Source organism: Cetorhinus maximus, chromosome 4 (genome assembly GCF_964194155.1).
Source record: "Cetorhinus maximus chromosome 4, sCetMax3.hap1.1, whole genome shotgun sequence".
Lineage (NCBI taxonomy): Eukaryota > Metazoa > Chordata > Chondrichthyes > Lamniformes > Cetorhinidae > Cetorhinus > Cetorhinus maximus.
In genome coordinates, this window is record NC_135882.1 from 19,777,032 (window position 1) to 19,795,552 (window position 18,521).

The 18,521-nt window shown below is 41.6% G+C and overlaps 1 protein-coding gene across 2 annotated transcripts in view; it reads left to right on the forward strand.

The window, feature by feature from the left end:
* Positions 1 to 14,816, forward strand: part of LOC144679529 (neurocalcin-delta) — a 370,337-nt gene extending 355,521 nt beyond the window's left edge. For both annotated transcript variants that reach the window (XM_078540016.1, XM_078540015.1), the window contains exons 5-6: positions 8,621 to 8,726; positions 12,147 to 14,816. In XM_078540016.1, coding sequence (XP_078396142.1) covers positions 8,621 to 8,726; positions 12,147 to 12,244 — 204 coding nt within the window. In that variant the 3' untranslated portion in view covers positions 12,245 to 14,816. The remainder of the gene's footprint in view (positions 1 to 8,620; positions 8,727 to 12,146) is intronic.
* The last annotated feature ends 3,705 nt before the right edge of the window (positions 14,817 to 18,521 follow it).

The following is an 18,521-nucleotide window of genomic DNA, read 5'->3' on the forward strand; positions in this document are numbered from 1 at the left end:
TAGCGCCATCTGCAGTCCAGAAAAATAAACCAAAAATTAGGATTCAGTGTTTCAGTGCAGATCTTGTTCCAGGTTACGAACAAGCAGTGAGTGAAGCATATACTTTGCAATCTCTGCTCTGTGAATGCGAATGTTGGGCCATTGGCGCGGCAGTTTCTGCTGTCAGAAAAAGCTTAATTTTGCAGGGCCACAGAAGAAGATATACGATCAGATGACCAAAGGCTTGGGGAAAGAGATAAGTTTTAAGGAGTATCTTAAAGGCGGAAAGTGAGGTAGAGAGACAGAGAGGTGTAGGAAGGGTATTCCAGAGCTTGGGGCCTTACTAACTGAAGATATGGCCACCGATGTTGGAGCAATTAAAACCAGGGATACTCCAGGACAGAGTTAGAGGAGTGCAGATGTCTCAAGATTATGGGGCTGGAGGAGATTATGAAGTTAGGCAGGGGTGTGGCCATGGAGGATTAGTAAACAAGGATGATAATTTGAAAATCATGACATTGCTTGACTGGGAGCCATTGTAGGTCAGCAAGCACAGGGCTGATAGGGGAATGGGACTTGGTGTGAGTGAAGATGCTGACAGGAAAATTTTGGATGACTTCAAGTTTACTGAGGGTGGAATATGGGAGACTAGCCAAGAGTGCATTGGAACAGTTGAGCCTGGAGGTAACAAAGGCAGGTATGAGGGTTTTAGCAGCAGATAAGCTGAGACAGGTGTTACGATCTCCGTAGAGGCCGATAACTTTTAAGAAGAAATTCGAACTTCCAGTTAATAGCTGAAAGGATGACACGACAAGGCTTCACATTTTAAGACTTTTGCTGTAACAAAAGACTAAAAGCACTATTGTCTAAACATCAACTTGTAGGTAACTTATATTTTAAACCACAAAGCAGAACCCTTTCAATTCCCCTTTCAATACAACTGAAAACACACTTCACAGATATACTTTACATTGTCCTTTAAGTAGACATTCAATTCTACTGGAATCAATCCAAGGTGATTCTTAGCTCCCGGGGGTTTAATGTTGTTCTTTTCCTTTCTCAGCCTGGGAACTTTTAATCTGAGAACTGTCTTTCACAGTGAGATTTTCCCCCAGAGATTCTTCCTCTAGCACAAGCTAAACAAATCTTCTAGCCCCATTTTAACTCCTCCTAAATTTGGTCTTTTCAATCCGAGTGCAAGCTCCCACCCACATTCTTGCATGGTGAACCACAGCGTCTTACTGCCTATGGCTGTCCCCCCTCTCCCAGATCTCGGCAGACTAACTTTTCTGTGAGCTCCTGGGATATCTTTAAAGGCACTTTTTCTCCCAAAGTCCATCTCCATGGCAATGTCCAGGTAGAAATACTGATTAGCTATCCTTGAGACCCAACTTTCACTTATCTAGGAAGTAAATGGACAGTTTAAAGCACAACTATTTACTACTCAACATTTTCAACACTTTTCAAAAGCAGAACGGGAAAAGTTGGAGATGTGATAGCTTTTGACCAAGAGACGGGTGAGACAAGGACACAAGGAAGGTCTGTGATAGGGTAGAAGATAGGAGAGATTGAATGACAGAAGAGTTAGTCTTCCAGAGCCAAAGGAAACGGCAATGGAGCAAGAAAAGAAGCAAAGAAACAGAAGATGTGCCTAGAGCAGGTGTGCTACTGTCTGAAAGCGAAAATAAGAGAAAAACCAAAACGTGAAAAGAAAAGGAAATAAAATAGGGGGACAGAGTTTATGACCTGAAATTGTTGAACTCAGTGTTGAGTCCGGAAGACAGTAATCTAAACATGAGGTTCTGTTCCTCAAGCTTATGTTGAGGTTCACTAGAACAGTCCAGCAGGCCAAGGACAGAGATGTCAGTGTTGGAGTAAGAGGAAAATTAAAATGACAGGCCATCAGAAGCTTGCAGACAGAGTGCAAGTGTTCCACAAAAGCGTTGCCCAATCTGCATTTGGTCTCCCAGTGTGGAGGAGACCACATTGTGAGAAGCGAATACAGTAGACTAGCTTGAAAGAAATACACATAAATCACCACTTCACCTCGAAGGTGTGTCTGGACCTTGGACGTTGAGGAGAGAGGAGCTAAAATGGCAGGTCCTATGTTTGCATGGAGAGCTGCCGTGCGAAGGGGACCGGGTTTTGGGGTGATTGTGGAGTGGACCAGGGTATCACGGGGTGTTGAAATGGGAGGGGAGGTGATGATGTGTTTGGTGGTGACATTACGCTGGAGGTGGCGAAAATGGTGGAAAATGATCTGTTGAATACGGAGGCTAGTGGTGTGGAAGGTGAGGACAAGGGGAACCCAATTATGGTTCTGGGACAGAGAGGAAGGGGTAAGAGCAGAGGTGCAAGAAATGTGGCAAACATGGTGGAGGATCCTGCCAACCATGGTCGTGGTAGGGGGATAATCCTCAGTTGAGCATAAAATGGAGACATCTCAGAAACGCAGGTATGGAAGGTTGCATCATCAGAACAGATGTGATGGAGATGGAGGAACTGGGAGAATGGAATGAGTCCTTACAGCGTGTAGGATATGACAGCTCAATGTAATTGGAGTGATTCCTGTGGTGGCTGCCATCTTCTGTTTAAATAAGGAGCATAGGAATAGAGAAACAGGAGTAGGTCACTTAGTCACTCAAGCCTGTTCCACCATTCAATGGAATCATGGCTGATTTGCGACCTAACTCCTTTGTTCCATATGCCTTAGATTTTTATTAACCAAATATATTAGCAATCTCAGATTTAAAATCAACAGCTGATCTACAATCAATTGCCATTTACAGAAGAGAGTTCCAAACTTCTACCACCCGTTTGTGTTGAAATATGTTATAATTCAATCTGAGTCAAAGAGAAGCAGCAAAATATGATGCGATTTTTGTATGCCAAGAAGGGTTGGCAGGCAGAGGCACCAGTGGGGGAAGTACTGCAGAATAAGATGTCTTGCCAACAACCAGGTCAGAGATTTCACTCAAACGCAGTAACTCCTGTTTAAGAAGTGGAAAACTCATCCATGCTCAAAAATGTAAAAACACTAATTGCAGTTTCTGTGCTGTAGAAAGAGGAATTTCCATCTCAGTTGTGCATTTGGGTGTGTTAGAATATTGGTTTATGATTTGCATAATTAATAAGGTCCTTAAAGTAAGTGTCACATGCTCGCAAGTGTTATGACACAGCAGCTGGTAAAAGCTGAGATGTTTAAATCCCAGAGGGAAACTTGAACAACTGTCATAACCTATATTTTCAATTGCTATGTTTAAGATGCAGCTCTGAATTCAGGAATAAGAACACCAAGCCTTGAAAGGTTCTTTACATAAAATTAAATTAAACATTTATTAATTTAACAACAAATTAAACACATGCACATGTCTATAAATTACTACCATTATAACTTTTAAACAAATCCCCAAATTAACCGCTCAAAGGTAAATCTTCACCCAGGCAACAATAGCCCATAGACTGTAAACAGACACCAGGCAAAGCACATTTGATCTTACAAATTCAAAATGAGATTCCTTTCAATTTGGTTCCTTTGTAGACACAGTTGTAGGCTCACAGGCTGGTTAGATCTTAAATACCTGACTTACACACACAAGCTCCTTTCTGTTAAATATAGCTTCCCCTTTGAGTGTAAATTTTCCATGTATTACTAGGTTTTAAAAAATTTTACCTCTCCTAACAATAATCCTTTCATTCCACCAATTTTATTAGTAATATAAACACTTTGCTTGGTGTCTCCCAGCTAGGTGCAAGACTTTACCCATTCTTTTGAATGGTTTATTCAACAAATGCAATTTACAGTATACCTTTTAACTTCCTTATGTTTATCTAATTAACATCTCAAAACTACTGTACATCAAAGCACCCAGGCTAGCTGGCTTTAATCCAGTTAAGCCACACACAGGCACACACGTTGACACACACATAGGCCAGGATATGTAGGTCGCTGAGCAGGGAGTGGGGCCCGCTCGCCGACACATAAAATGACACGGGATGACGTTGGGTGGAACTCCCGACGTCACCCTGCATCATTTCAATTTTCAGGTCAGCGGGGGCGCAACCGAATCAGCTGTGCGCCCGCCGACCTGTCAACGGCCTATTGAGGCCATTTAAAAAGTAATTAAGTTCATTGATGGACCTGCCCGTCCAACCTTAAGGTTGGCGGGCAGGCCGGGAGCCCTGGCGGGCTTCAGAAAAAGCATGAAACCTCATCCACGGGCTTTCATGAGGGTTTTTAAAAATTTAAAAGATGTTTGATTAAAAGTGATGGACATGTCCCAACTCATGTGACAGTGTCACATGAGGGGACATGTCAGGGAAATTTTATTTTTGCCCCTTCATTTTTAAATTTGGCGCCAATCTCCCTGAGGCAGCACTTAGCCTCAGGGAGATGAGTGCACTTTCTCACATGCATGCACGGAAGAGCGCACTCCTGGCTGAGGGAATCTCCCCCTCCGCTCGCATAGGGAGCGCATAGCGTTTCCTGGCGGACATCATGCTGGGTGGGCCTTAATTGGCCCGCCCACATAAAATGGCGGCTCGGGGGGGGCACTGATCTGAGGCACGCCGGCTCCTGCACTTCCCCCCTGACATGGGGGAAATTCTTCCCAAGGTCTATTAAGGCCATTAAGAAAGTAATTAAAGTTGTTAAGAATGCTGCCCGCCCAACCTTAAGGTCAGGGGGCAGGCGAAGAGCCCAGGTGGCCTTAACATTTTTCATGAAACCTCATCCACGGGCGGGATGAGCTTTCATGAAGGGTTTATGAATTATATTTAAAAATTTCAAACGTTTGATAAACATGTCCCAGCTCATGTGACGCTGTCACATGAGGGGACATGTCTAAATAATTTTTTTCTGACTTTAATAAAAACTTTCACTGCGAACTTAATCTCCCTTAGGCAGCTCCGTGCCTCGGAGATTTCTGCGCTCCTTCATGCGCGAGCCCTGACTCAGGGAATCCCTCCTCCCCGCCCACACTGGGAGCTCTCAGCGCTTCCAGGCGCGCGTCATGCTGGGTGGGCCTTAATTCGCCCGCTCACGCAAAATGGCGGCGTGGCCCCAATCGGGGACGCTGCTCGGGTTCGGGTTCGCTCTTGCTCCCGCCTGCCCCCACACAACCCCACTGACAGGGGGAAATTTCTGCCCATAGACACAGACCCTACCACAATTCCAATTTTAAAATAATTTCCAATAACATTATAGACATTAATATCTCTTCATGGCAACATGGTTTATTGCATTTATAGTTCATATAGTACTAAAGCATACACTTAATTATGTTGTAACTACAAATACACCTGATCCATACATACATACAAACATACGATTTAGGAGTTGGAGTAGGCCATTCGGCCCCTCGAGCCTGCTCCACTAACCAATATGGTCACGGCTGATCTGATTGTAGCCTCTGCTCCATTTTCCTTCCTACCCTCTATACGCTTAGATTCTTGATTGACAAGGGAGTCAATCTAACTCGGCCTTAAATATATTGAAATGTCAAGCCTCCATGGCTCTCTGGGGATGAGAATTCCAAAGATTAACAACCCTCTGAGAGAAAATATTTCTCCTCATCTCCATCCTAATGGAGAGATTTTGTATTTTTAAACTGTGTCCCCTGGCTCCAGTCTCTCCCACAAGGAGAAACATCCTTTCAGCATCCACCCTGTCAAGTCCCCTCAGGATCTTATATGTTTCAATAAGATCACCTCTCATTCCTCTAAACTCACATAGGGCCGTGACGCCATGTTAACAGTCTGCTGGTCAGAGCATCTGCCATGGGCTCTGTTCAATAAAACCAAGCGGTACAGGGAAAAGACCTGAAAAATTCAAGTGTTAAAATTATATGTGGTGGTTCAGGAAGAGCAAGAGTGAATGTCAGGGTTCTGCAATAATGAGCATCCACTGTCTGACCAGGCCTTCCCTCCACAAGGCCTATTTTCCTGCTGGTTGGGTAAGCCTCTGAGCCACCCGATATAGTGCATGGCAATGAGGTTATAGCCTTGAAACGCACTGGACCTCCCACTGGTACCATCGGCTGCTGGCAGCCCAGTGGGTAAAATCAGCACCCGCAGTTTGGGGGTTGCTGCCCAGGGTTACTCTTGCCAATCTCTTAATGGCTTTATGGCAGCTTTGGCAGGGGCCTAGAGGGACAGGCTGAATTCCAGCTGCCATAACCTGGGCACAGTGCATGGTCTGAGGAAACAGGGAAAATGAGAAGTTGAGGAAATAACTAGGAAAAAAAACGCACAACTCACAAGCTGCAGAAAACATTTGATACCGAAAGTGTTAAACTGAAGACCTTCCAATACTTATGATTACAGACTGCAACCTCTTAACAGTCATATTGCCATCACCATAGTGATGATGACAGTACACTGCATCTACAATTATCCCTATAAGTAACCTCTTTAAATTGTTTACAAGCAGTGATGCTTATATAAACCAATTTTTCTATCTGTTTCTGTCTTTGAAGCTGTTCCAAGCCTCTTTCTTCTTGTGAGTAAAGAGAAAGAGGTTTTTAGCCCACTTATTCCAATGGGTCATATACAATTATACTTCATAGCAACCAAAAAGATATGGGATACCTTTTAAATTCTGAATATTAAAGTTGTCTGTACTCTTGGTGAATTGATTGCAGTCATCGGGGTCAGAGATGTCAGTAATGGGCAATAAACATTCTTGATCACCCAGCGTCAGCATCAAGCTCCCTCAGAGAGTCACACATAGCTCGAGCCAGAGAGAGAGCACCATTCTCACTATATTCAGCTCCAGAGTCAGAAAAGTGTCCTCTACTGCGCCAATGGGAAGTTTTCCTTTTCACACGATACTTGTCTCTGTGGTTTTTGAAGAAAACCAGCCAAATTGAATTGAACCAGATTTCAAATGTATCACATGAATCTGAATGTATAATTTAAGATGGGGGCAATAGATTCTTTGGGACGCCTGAAAGAAATCTTAGTGACCGTTTAATCATCTCCTCCCGTTGCCTTTTCTTCTCCATTCTTATTAAAAGAGCAGGATCCATAAAGGCCAATGACCTGCAGCAGAGCAATGGAATCAGCAACCAGCTTGTACTCCTGCCAGGTTGCAGTGTGGAACATGAATAGAAAGGGTTAGAGCATTGAAATGGTTCCACGTGGAAGAACATCAGTATCCTACGGTACATGTAGTGTGCTTAAGAGTTTGCACTAAAAATTGTGTCACTGAGAGAGGCTTTGAAACAGGATGTCACATTCTGGGGTTTCTGACTGTGTTTTCAGAGGGAGGATCTTGGCGCAAATTCTGTTAAAAATTTTACCTTTGAGTTAAATGTAGCTCTCAATGGGTTAAATTCACAACAGCTGAGGGGGGGGAACTGTAATTCAAGAGAGGAGGCACCCAAAGCAGAGTGCTTTAGACAATGAAAGTTGTTTGGAGAACTCAGTGAATCTTGACAACTATTGAGATGAACTCAGCATGGGGCTATCAAGCTATCTGCTTGTGGGAGAATGGGTCATTGGTTATAGTTGACAGGACGACTTGAATCCTTGAATGGGAAGACCTCAGTCTTCCCCTTCCTGTGTACACTTGGAGAATGTCGGGGAAAGACATCTGGGCAGTCAGCTCAGTCAGCAAGGTCTGGGGGGAAGCCTGGTCCAGCGAGGAAAGCCACTGTTAAATCAAACCCACAGCTGGTTGCAAACAGCGGCTGAACAGGCAAAGTTAAGAAATAACGATAGTGTGGCATATATTTTATAACTTTTCTTATTCTCAAGAGTTCGGTCATTTTGTTGAACCAAGATGAGATTTGACTATAACAGCCATTCTGCACATTGACTTGTTGCCTGGAAAATAAAATAACTGCGTTTCAGTTGAAAAGTTGCAATTTGATTTTCTCCTTTGGAAATGCCTGATGTTGTCTTATTTCATTGGCTAGCCTGGTTGAAATGAACTTGGACTTTCTGACATAAAATGATTGTTTTTATACTGATATCTGACCTTGTCTCATGCAAGCATCTCAGCTCACCTTCAGAGTGACCGGAGAAACGCGCATGAGGCTACATGTAAAGGCATGAGATAAAAACTGAAAGTGCTGGGAAAACTCAACAGGCCTGGCAGCGTCTGTGGAGAGAGGAACCGGGTTCATGTTTCGAGACGAATATGACTCTCCTCCAGTTCTGAAGAACTCTGTTTCTCTCCACAGATGCTGTCAGACGTGCTGACTATTTCCAGCACCTTGATTTTATTTCAGACTTCCAGCATCCGCAGTATTTTGCTTTTGTTTTATTGAGAAGGCATGACATTCAGTTCAGATCATGGGGGACACTATTGTTATACTCCTAGGTTTCACTATTGTATAATTTGATAATGAGAAACACTGGCACATTCCTAAATGTTAGACACTTGGATGCTTATGTGACTAGTCTCACTGTATCTAAAGGATATCTAAGGCAGGCCCAAAAACTTGTAACAGGGCGCAGATCACCTTCACGGTTTCCTAGCCTCAGGGAGGAATATGAAGATCTTTTCATCCAAATTTTGCGCATCCAAGACATAAGCACCCAAAATAGATATTAGGTTGATATCTAAACTCTGCAGCAGATGATGAGAATCAGTGTTGATGTAAAACTGCTTGATGTACCTTTTAATTTTATATAGGCAATCTATAAGATGGTTTCTTCTGTGATGAAGATGCCAGAAGATGAGTCAACACCTGAGAAAAGGACAGAAAAAATCTTCAGACAAATGGATACCAACCGAGATGGTGAGTAGATAGGTTCTACCTAGGACTTCCTTTACAATTATCTCCAGCCTTTAGTTCTTACAAAATGTCCAAACAGCAGCTCATCATTAAAACCTCTTCTATAAGACACACTGGGGTATATTTGCTGACTTTATGTACAACCTCTTAAATTACTGTGGTTAATACCACAGATTAAAAAGAAATGGAAGGAATTTAGCACCAGCATATTCAGCATTTTGTACAGAAGCAGTATTAGTTGGGAACTATAACCCGTTATCTATAGCTCTGTTTTTAATAGATTACTTACAAAAAATACCGTCTTTCATTTGCACTCATCTTATATAACAAGTTTCTCATAGAACTCTCAAAGAGTGCATTGTATTTAAATTGGAGAGTAAAGTTTGAATGGTAACTATGTTGTACATTTCTTGCCAACATGACCAGCTGAATAGTAGTAAATAACCATTATCAATTCCCTTTATACATGCATATATATACTATTTTTTAGCACTTCTTTAACTTCTTCATAAAAATTCCTGTCTGTGCTGTTTTGAAAGAGAAGTTTCCCCAATGGTATATGTACGCTAAATGATTCTATTTATGAGGTACTGGGTGCACTAAAAATAACACACAAAGGAATAAAATGTTTTTGTGTTTCAGTGGCCTTTGGTATTACTTTACATTGAATAATTATTATCACATTTAATATCTGTCACGTCGCTTTTTCTCACCTTAAGCCAGTGACTCCTGCTAGAACACTTATCTATAAGCACTCGCACTCCTTGAATTTAGGTCCAAGTAACTATTCTTCATCAGTGCATCAAACACTCAGAGATTTTCTTTTCCCCTCCTTTCCTGAAGATATTCGGTACTACCAGATCCTCTTCAGTAGCAGCTTAAGAGGACATTTTTTATGTATGAGCCTTTGAGCGTTGGCAGGCTGTTCAATCATGGGGAAAAGCTGTTCACAGTGCAGCACGCACACTCTTTCCAGCAGTGGTCATTGAAAAGCAATCAGGAGCGGGAAGCTTGGTCATTTCCAATCATGAGCACAGTCCAACTGAGATCAGCAAGTGGGGCCTTTTGGTCTTGATGGATCAGTTATGTGAGACTTTTACAAACTAGGGAGTGTCACGCTGCAAGTGTTGTCAAGCTGTTTGTTTATGGACTAATATCACAGCTGAGCCTGATGCTTTGCCTGTGAGCTCTGATGCTTTCTCCATGAGCCACCTCCATGTATGCACTTCTAGTAAGGAGCATTGAACTTGGTTATCTTTGTCCTCTCCCAGTTTGGGGCATTTAAGGCTGGCCCACATGTGACGCTGAAGAGAATAGCTAACACTGTACATATCAGAGGCCAAAGATATAAATTTATCTGACATTTTGCAGAGGCACTGACACAATTTGGACTATCCCCCAGTTTTACCTTGCAATCATGACAGAAAGGCACTTCATTAACAGACTAACTGACTAACTCTCCTGCAAAAGACTTAAACTTACACCATTGTGTGATATGAGTAGGATAATAAATGTCCAACAGTTAACCCTTACCTTTGATGTAATGCACCTATGTGGAATACCCAATGCTCATGCCTATTTACGATGAAAGACAGTAAATGCTATGGGCAGAATTTTAGGACAGTGGGATTTTATGTTCCCGCTGTCATCAATGGGATTTATAATGGCCTGCCGCATTTTACGGCCAGCCCCTGCCAAAATAGGGCTGTAAAATTCTGCCCTATATTTCTACACCATCGCTTTCAGGCTAAAATTAATAATCAGACTTTTTTTATTTAAGATAATTAAGCAAAAGATGCAACAAGTTACTGATAGTATGAAATAAAAAGAATAGAATATCCACGGGAGTTAAGTTGTCATTTTCCAGAATGTATTTCTCAAGCAGTTTATTACACATTAAGTTATTTTCATAATGTAATCTTTCATAAACATTTATTGATGTGATGTTGTACAACATAATCTCATGTTGGCTCAAGAAGTTCAATATCAATTCCAGACACTGGGCTGAAGATAATGAGAAAAAATGCAGTATATATTCCAGACCAAAAGACAGTCAGTCAGTCATCTGTTTGCAATCTATGCTAATGAACAAATTGGCTTGATGCGTTAAACAATTTACATTTGGACAATGTTCCCTTGATCGCTCAGCCATTTAGATGTATCACATCTGTCTGTAAACTTACATAGTTTAATCTTTCCCAGCAACTGAAACCATATTTGTGCTTGACTGGCATGGTCTAGAATCTATAAATAAAATACCCATTCCCTTTCAAAGGACCAATAATTTGCTTAGCACCTCAAAACTAAGCTTCTCCATCCAGCTAATCTGCAGATCAAAGAACCTGCCTGTAATTTTTAACATTTGGTCTGCTATTTGAAGTTGAGTAGGAAAAACAGCTTCCATCATAACTCTGGTTATTTTTAAAACTGATTTATCCAATATATTCACATGTAATACACTGTTAAGCTAAATCATAAGTTTTTTTTCCCTAATTCTTTCATGGGATGCAGGCATCACTGGCATGGCCTGCGTTGGTTACCCATCCCTAATTGCCCTTGAACTGAGTGGCTTGCTAGGTGATTTCAGAGGGCAGTTAAGAGTCAACCACATTGCTGTGGACCTGGAGTCACATGTAGGCCAGACCAGTTAAAGACGGCAGATTTCCATCCCTAAAGAGCATTAGTGAACCGGATTGGTTTTTATGACAATCGACAATGGTTTCATGGTCACCATGACTGAGACTAGCCTTTAATTCCAGATTTATTAATTGAATTTAAATTCCACCGGCTGCCATGGTGGGATTTGAACCTGTATCCCCAGAGCATTAGTCTGGATTACTAATCCAGTGAAATTACCACTTCTCCACTACTCCACCATCCACCATTCCCACTGGGAATATGTGCCCACCAAGTATTTTGGTATAAGTCATATGTCTCTCCAGAACCCACTATTACTTCCGGTGTCTGCCCGAAGTCTTTGTTTGTTATCCCAGTGCCGTTTAGTATCTAGCCCTACAATGCATTGACCTACTCTGACCCTGGGGGAGGTCTCCCACCTCATTCTTGATGGACAAGATATTTCAGTTGGAAATGCCCTGCTGGTAATGAGGATTAATTCATGTTGAAAGGGCATGAAAGACCACGTGGCAATATGGGGTGAGAGGTGAATGTGGATTTGAGTACAGATTTAGGCAGTTCAGTGATGGGAAGAATTCTCCTGAAATGAACGGTTAAGCCTGATGTTGCCCACAGAAATGTAACACTGATTATTAAAAAGCATAAGAAACTGATCAAAAACATGTTCAGAATGACCAGTACTTCACTGTATAGCACCTGCCCAGTCGTCTGCACTTTCCACTTTTCCAGTCTATCTGATTGATCTTAAATGGCTCATGTTTAGAAATTCTTCTTGGTTTATCCTAGGAAAGCTATCCCTTGAAGAGTTCATCCGAGGTGCCAAAAGTGATCCTTCCATCGTCCGTCTCCTTCAGTGCGACCCCAGCACTGCTGGTCAATTCTGATTGCAAATTGAAGAAAAGTGTGACTGTGTTTCTGCTTCCTGCCATGACATCACTGGTGGCTTGGTCACTTGTTCACGGCCAAATCTGCCATCTTTTAGCCCTGTTTTGCTTTTTAATTCTGAATTTGTAAATGGCTGTTTAATTAAACACTGTGTCTGGAAATATTACAGAACCTTTTTTTTTAAAGCTGTGTGAATGTATTGTTACAATAATTGTAGTTACTTTGAACAGAAATCTCTTAGATATTTGATATTTTTAATTTGAATTAGAAAGAGAAGGGGTAGTCTATAAGGCTTTGATTTTATTTCTATTGAAGAAGGACTTGTAACCTTGTGCCTCTTAGTCATGCAACTGGAAGAGAGCAGATACTTGCGTCTGTGAGAGATGTGCCCTAGCAGATCAGATGCCAGTTACTGTTCACCCCATTAGGCTGAAAGAGAAAGTAAAGTTATCAATGTTGTTAAAAGCAAGCGGAAGTCAGTCAGGTGAATGTTTATGTTGTAGCCCTTGTATGAGAGATGTTAATACTTCAAGTATATTGGGAGTCAGTCAAACCCAGTGTTGTTAGAATGAAAAGGGTGAGTATAACTGTGAGATCTAATTATTATGGAACTTATAATGGGGGTACTCATGTAGTAGAGCTAGAGCTGCCTGCTGCTAGACTCAAGTTAGATCAAGCTATGGTCTGACAGATATAAGTTGAGAAAAGTTTAAAGCAAAACATTTCAGGATTATCCTGCAAAGCTCTTTATTGTAAAGCTCTTTGTCATAAGGCTGCTGGAGGCTTACTGCCAATGTTTTCATGTCACACTTTATGCTGTTCTGATTGGTCCCTGTTACATTGCACATGGGGTGAAACCTTCAACTTTGACAGGGGTGTAAAACAGGCAATAGCGGGTTAGGCTGCCTGTTATACACCTTTGCCCATCTTCCTTACATTGACTTCACTGACTTGCTGAAGTTGAAAGTTTTTCCCAGGGAGTCGAGATCAAATGTAGTGTTCAGGTGAAGAGGACAAGACATGAATGGACCAAGGCATGCAGATACAATACTGTCTCCATTTTAAAGTCATATATTCTGTCCTTATTTTTATATAATACTTTGATTTTATTTTATTATTTATAGTTAGATAACAAAACATGCAGTAATTTGAGTAGTAGTCAGTTGGAGGATAGGTGTCTCTCTGCAGTACGTGTTAAGGAGCTGGAAGATACAAAATTGAGGAGTTACAGCGCCACCACTCATGGGAGGGTGTAATTACAGTGTGACAAGTTGACATAGGCAGGATCCACTGTAAATGTGGGCATCGGAACTAATCATGGAAAAAAATTGGCATAGGAAGTGTATGTAGATTTTTAAATATAGTTTATAGGACATTTACTACAGTGCAAGCCTCACTATTAGGCATAAATGATTGGCTCCCTTAAATCATATTATAACAATGATAGAGTGTGTATGCATCCTAAAGAAATCTTTTCTTTTCAAGTCTAATCTTCCAGATAATGCAAAGCAGTTCATAACATACCCTTACATCATAGTGTGACAACTTACCTTACTGCTACTTCCTAACTATTTCTCCAAGGCCATAGTCCCAAACAGCAACTTACTGATGGGATAGACTCACCAAGAATGTGCACACAGGGTAGACAGAAGGGGAAATGTAAATACCATAGATCGTGGCATATAAGCCGACGCCATTTTTTCAGTACCAAAAATCATACGCCAAGCAGAGGCAAAAGTATGTCGACCCCCCCCACCCCGTTTTCAGCTACAAAATGCTATACTCATATCACTAGTCAGCTTCAATTTTTCACCCCAGAAGTGCATATTTTAGTTACCTTATACTGTAAGCTGGTGCATGGGATCAAGCAGGCGATACAGGCTGTGTTGCAAAGAAGATACGCAGGAGTTTAAGACACACCTACGCCGAGCAGACCATGCTTGGCATGGCGAATGAAGAACAGAAATGGGTCCTCCAGCAAAACGAATGAAGTGCGAAGCTACTTTCAAGCAAAAAGTCGCAACATTTGCCAACTCGTCAAATAACCGTGCTGTAGTGAGGGAATTCAGTGTTAGTGAAAACAAAAACTGATGCAAGAATGGAAGAAGGAATCCAGCCTGGAGAAGATGCCCAATGCACTGTCAGAAAAGAGATGAAGCCACTGGCCTGATCTTGAGTAGCATGTATCGGAATGGGTCCTCAAAAATCGTCAGAATGACCACATCGTCACCAGAAACGCAATGCATATATACGGACTTAAGTGGGCTAAATCAAACCCAGAGTCCAGTGAAGATTTCAGATCAACAGCTAGTTAGAATAGTTGCTTTATGGAACAAAATGGTCTACTGTTGTGGTAGAAGACCAAGGTTGCTCAGAGACTACCAAAAGACCTTAATGTCAAAATTACCAGTTTCCAGCGGTTCATCATCAGACAGTGGCATAAACACCAGTACCCATTAAGTCACATCAGCAACATGGTTGAAACGCCCGCGAATTTCTGTGTTCCCAGTAGCGAAACTGTAGAGTGGAAAAGTCTGAAAACAGTTCTAATGAAAACCACAGGATATAAGACGACGAGATGCGCGATGGTATTAGCCTGCATGGCCAATGGAGGGAAATTAAAGCCGATGGTAAATGTAAAACCATGCTGAACATCGAGGGCAGCATTTCTCCCCCCGTAGGGAGGGTTGTGCGGGCGCGGGCGGGCGGGTTCCCGATTAAGGCCTGCCCAGCTTGACATCCGCTCGGAAGCGCTGAGCGCTCCCTGTGCGGGCAAGGGAGGGATTCCCTGAGCCGGGAGTGCGCTTTTTTGCGCATGCGCACGAAAGTGCACACAGGTCTCCCTGAGGCAAAGTGTCACCTCAGGGAGATCGGTTGAAGTTATAAAAAATTTTTAAAGGTTAGAAAAAATTTTCCTGACGTGTCCCCTCATATGACACTGTCACATGAGCAGGGACATGTCCATTACTTTTATTTAAAGATATTCCGAAAATTTTAAATCCCTCGTGAAACTTCATCCCGCCTGTGGGATGCTTTTTTGGAAGGCCGCCTGGTCTCTTTGGCTGCCCGCCAACCTTAAGCCAACATTTAACTGTTTTGATTTGTTTTCAACAGGCCTTAATAGGCCTTTGACAGTTTGGCAGGCGCGCAGCTGAGTCGGCTGCGCACCCGCCGAACTAAAAATCTAAGTGACGCAGGGAGATGTCGGGACGCACGCCCGATGTCACCCCGCGTCATTTTACGCGTCGGCGAGCAAGCCCCGCCCCAACTCGCCAACCGGAAAAAGCTGCCCCAAGTTTCCTGTAGGAGTTCTCGTGCACATCCATGACAATAGGTGAATGGATGAGAATGAAGTTATAGATTGATGATGTGTGGAATAGGCCTATGTAAAGAATGCAGCTTATTAGTGTGGGACATGTTCTGATCCCATATGAACAATGAGATCAAGAGGCGCCTGCGAAGAAATAACAACCACATTGCAGTTCTGCCAGGGGTCTAACATCCATAGTTCAACCTTTGGATGAGTGCCTCAACAAGCCATTCAAGGATCAGGTTTACACCGAATGGAAATAGGTGGATGGTTGACAGAGAAAAAAAAACCTTCGCAAAGAGTGGACAATGTGTGCTGTGCCACTTGATGTTTTGTGTGGTTTCATTATCAAAGCTTGGGATGCTGTTAGTGCACCAAGTGTCATCAGATGGTTCAGAAAATGCAGGATATCCAATTGATAGAGAGGAAGATGATTTGTTATGGAGGGTTGATTGTGAAATTGAAAGCACCAGATCTGATCCAGAGTAGGATCCTTACAATGATGCCAAAGCCAAAGTAACTCAATGAATTTGATGAACTCTGCGTTGGATGCCAAAGACAATGGATTTGATAGTTTTAAAATGCTCTGGTTGTGGTTAAAGGGATGTTTGTAGATTGAATTCATTCAATAAAACATGCCATTAATTTAATACAAATTACCAGTGTCTTTTTTCACATTCAAAATGGCAATCACCTACACCGGCAATTCACATTTTGTACTTAGCATATAAGTCAGCACCCATTTTTGGAGGGATTTTCGGAGGCTTCAGAGGTCGGCTTATATGCTGTGATCTACGGTATGCACAGGTGCAACAGAGAAAACAGTTCCAAAGTTACAGTTTAGAAGCATTAAATGGGCAATGGGTCAGTGTAGAGAGTGCTCTGCATAGTTCTAAAATTTCCCTGTTAAGTACTGTCATTGGATGCAGAAAAAAACTTTTGCTGCCACAGTCATCTCTCTGATCAGCCAGCTAACCACTAATGCTCAAGTTTCCTAGTCACTCAATCAGTAGATAAGGAGGCTTTGCAGGATTTATTTATCTTGAAGTTGAGAGTTACATACTCTCAGTCTAAATGGAATTGCCAGCTCTGTTTATCAATGAAATCATATCTTAATTTATACAGATCTCAGTTACTGAGTAATCAGAGTTAATTGGCCAAACTACCAACAATAAGCTTCTTTGTATTGGTCCATGCCTGGTTAAATTTATATTAGGATTCTAAGTACTGAATTGTGTTACGGATCAATGCTCTATGTTGACATGCAACACCAAAAGAGAAACACTAGTCATTTAAAAAGTAATTGGTTTCTGTACCTTACCTGCAATCAAAATCCTTTGATGTGTGTTTTGAACTGTATGGTGCTTGAAATGTTACAATTTCTCACTCACAAGTGGTTTCTACTGTCTCTCCTCCCTTCATTAAATTCTGGGCAGAATGGCCTCCCCATGTTCAGCTTGTGCTGTGTAACTATGTTGTCTCAACTTGCTGCAACATCTTGGCATAAAAACAAGCAAGATGTTTATTGGGATTTTGTTTGCAAGTATACTCCTGAACTCTGTTTATTTTCTTCTGTTCGTAATAGAGACAAGAGTTCCCTTTTAACTCACGTCATTTGGCTGATTGTTTCCATTTGTGCATTCGACAATATAATCTGAAGCCTTATATGTATAGAATTCCAATCATTTGTTCTCCTTAGGATAAGAATCAGTTCCTCTGTTTTGTAGTGAATTAGTGGGATGACAATTAAGTTGTCCAATCTTTTCAAACATCTTCTTAAGAGTTCATTTTAATATAATGTGCTTGCATCTTCCTTTAAGTTCACAAATAGATTTTTAATGAAAATCAAAGGGCAAAACACTGCATGCTTGTGAAATCCATTTCTGAAATGGTTGCACCTCAAGAAAAGTAGTGATGACAAATCGGCCACTTTTAGACCTGCAAGGCATTTGGTCACTGAAGCTGAACATCATGCTGCATATTTAATAATTATTGGGTAAGGTTTGATTACGTTTACAAATTCATGCTGATGCACAAAGGTGATGTTAAAATGAGATTAAATTAAACTGTTTTATTGTTTCCTCATGCAACAGATTAATTTGCCTATATAAATGAGTTCTTAGCTCTACTGTAAATGGGGAGGGTGGTTGTTCAGTGCAACAGTATTGTATTGTGGGACAAAAACAGATTGGCATTTGAAGATGCAAAGTGAGATAGTTACAAGCCGATTATTTTTAATCTTGCTGCTGGTTTTCTGTTTAATAAAATCATTTTGGATTACATTTTTTTTTAAATCAACAATTAAAGGGAGAGGTGATTTGTGCTTTTGAGCTGTGAATTCCTGAAAGTTTTATGTTGCGATGTTGTCACATAGAAGTGACATGGTGGTCTTTTTCAGACTTGATATTTTTCCAATGCGGAATTTGTTCGCAACATGTTTGTTGACAAAATTGGGAAACCATCTGAACAGCTGTAGAGAGGTTAAAACAGAAAGTGCTGGAAATACTGAGCAGGTTCAAGTGCCGTCTACTGATCGAAAAACAAACTTAATGTGAGAGGTTGACCTTCTCGTCAGAATGGAACAGACGGTTTCCTTTTTTATTTCAGTTTTCTGGCATCGGCGGTATTTAACCAGTGTTAATGATTGGAATGGCTGTCCAAACTACTTCAGTTCTTCCCACTTTTCTTTCAGGAAATGTTTTCTAATCAATAAGAAACATAGGAACAGGACCAAGCTTGTTTTGTCATTCAGTTAGATCATGGCTGATCTGTATCACCTCAATTGGCTTGTCCCTTAATCTAGTATACTCAAGGGAACACAAGTCTAGTTTTATGCAACCTGCCCTCATAATTTAACCTTTCTAGCCTTGGTGCCATCCTGGTGAATCTGTGCTGCATCCCTGGGAATGTTCAATATATCCTTCCTGAAGTCCAGTACCAGAACTGAATGCTGTACTTGAAATGAG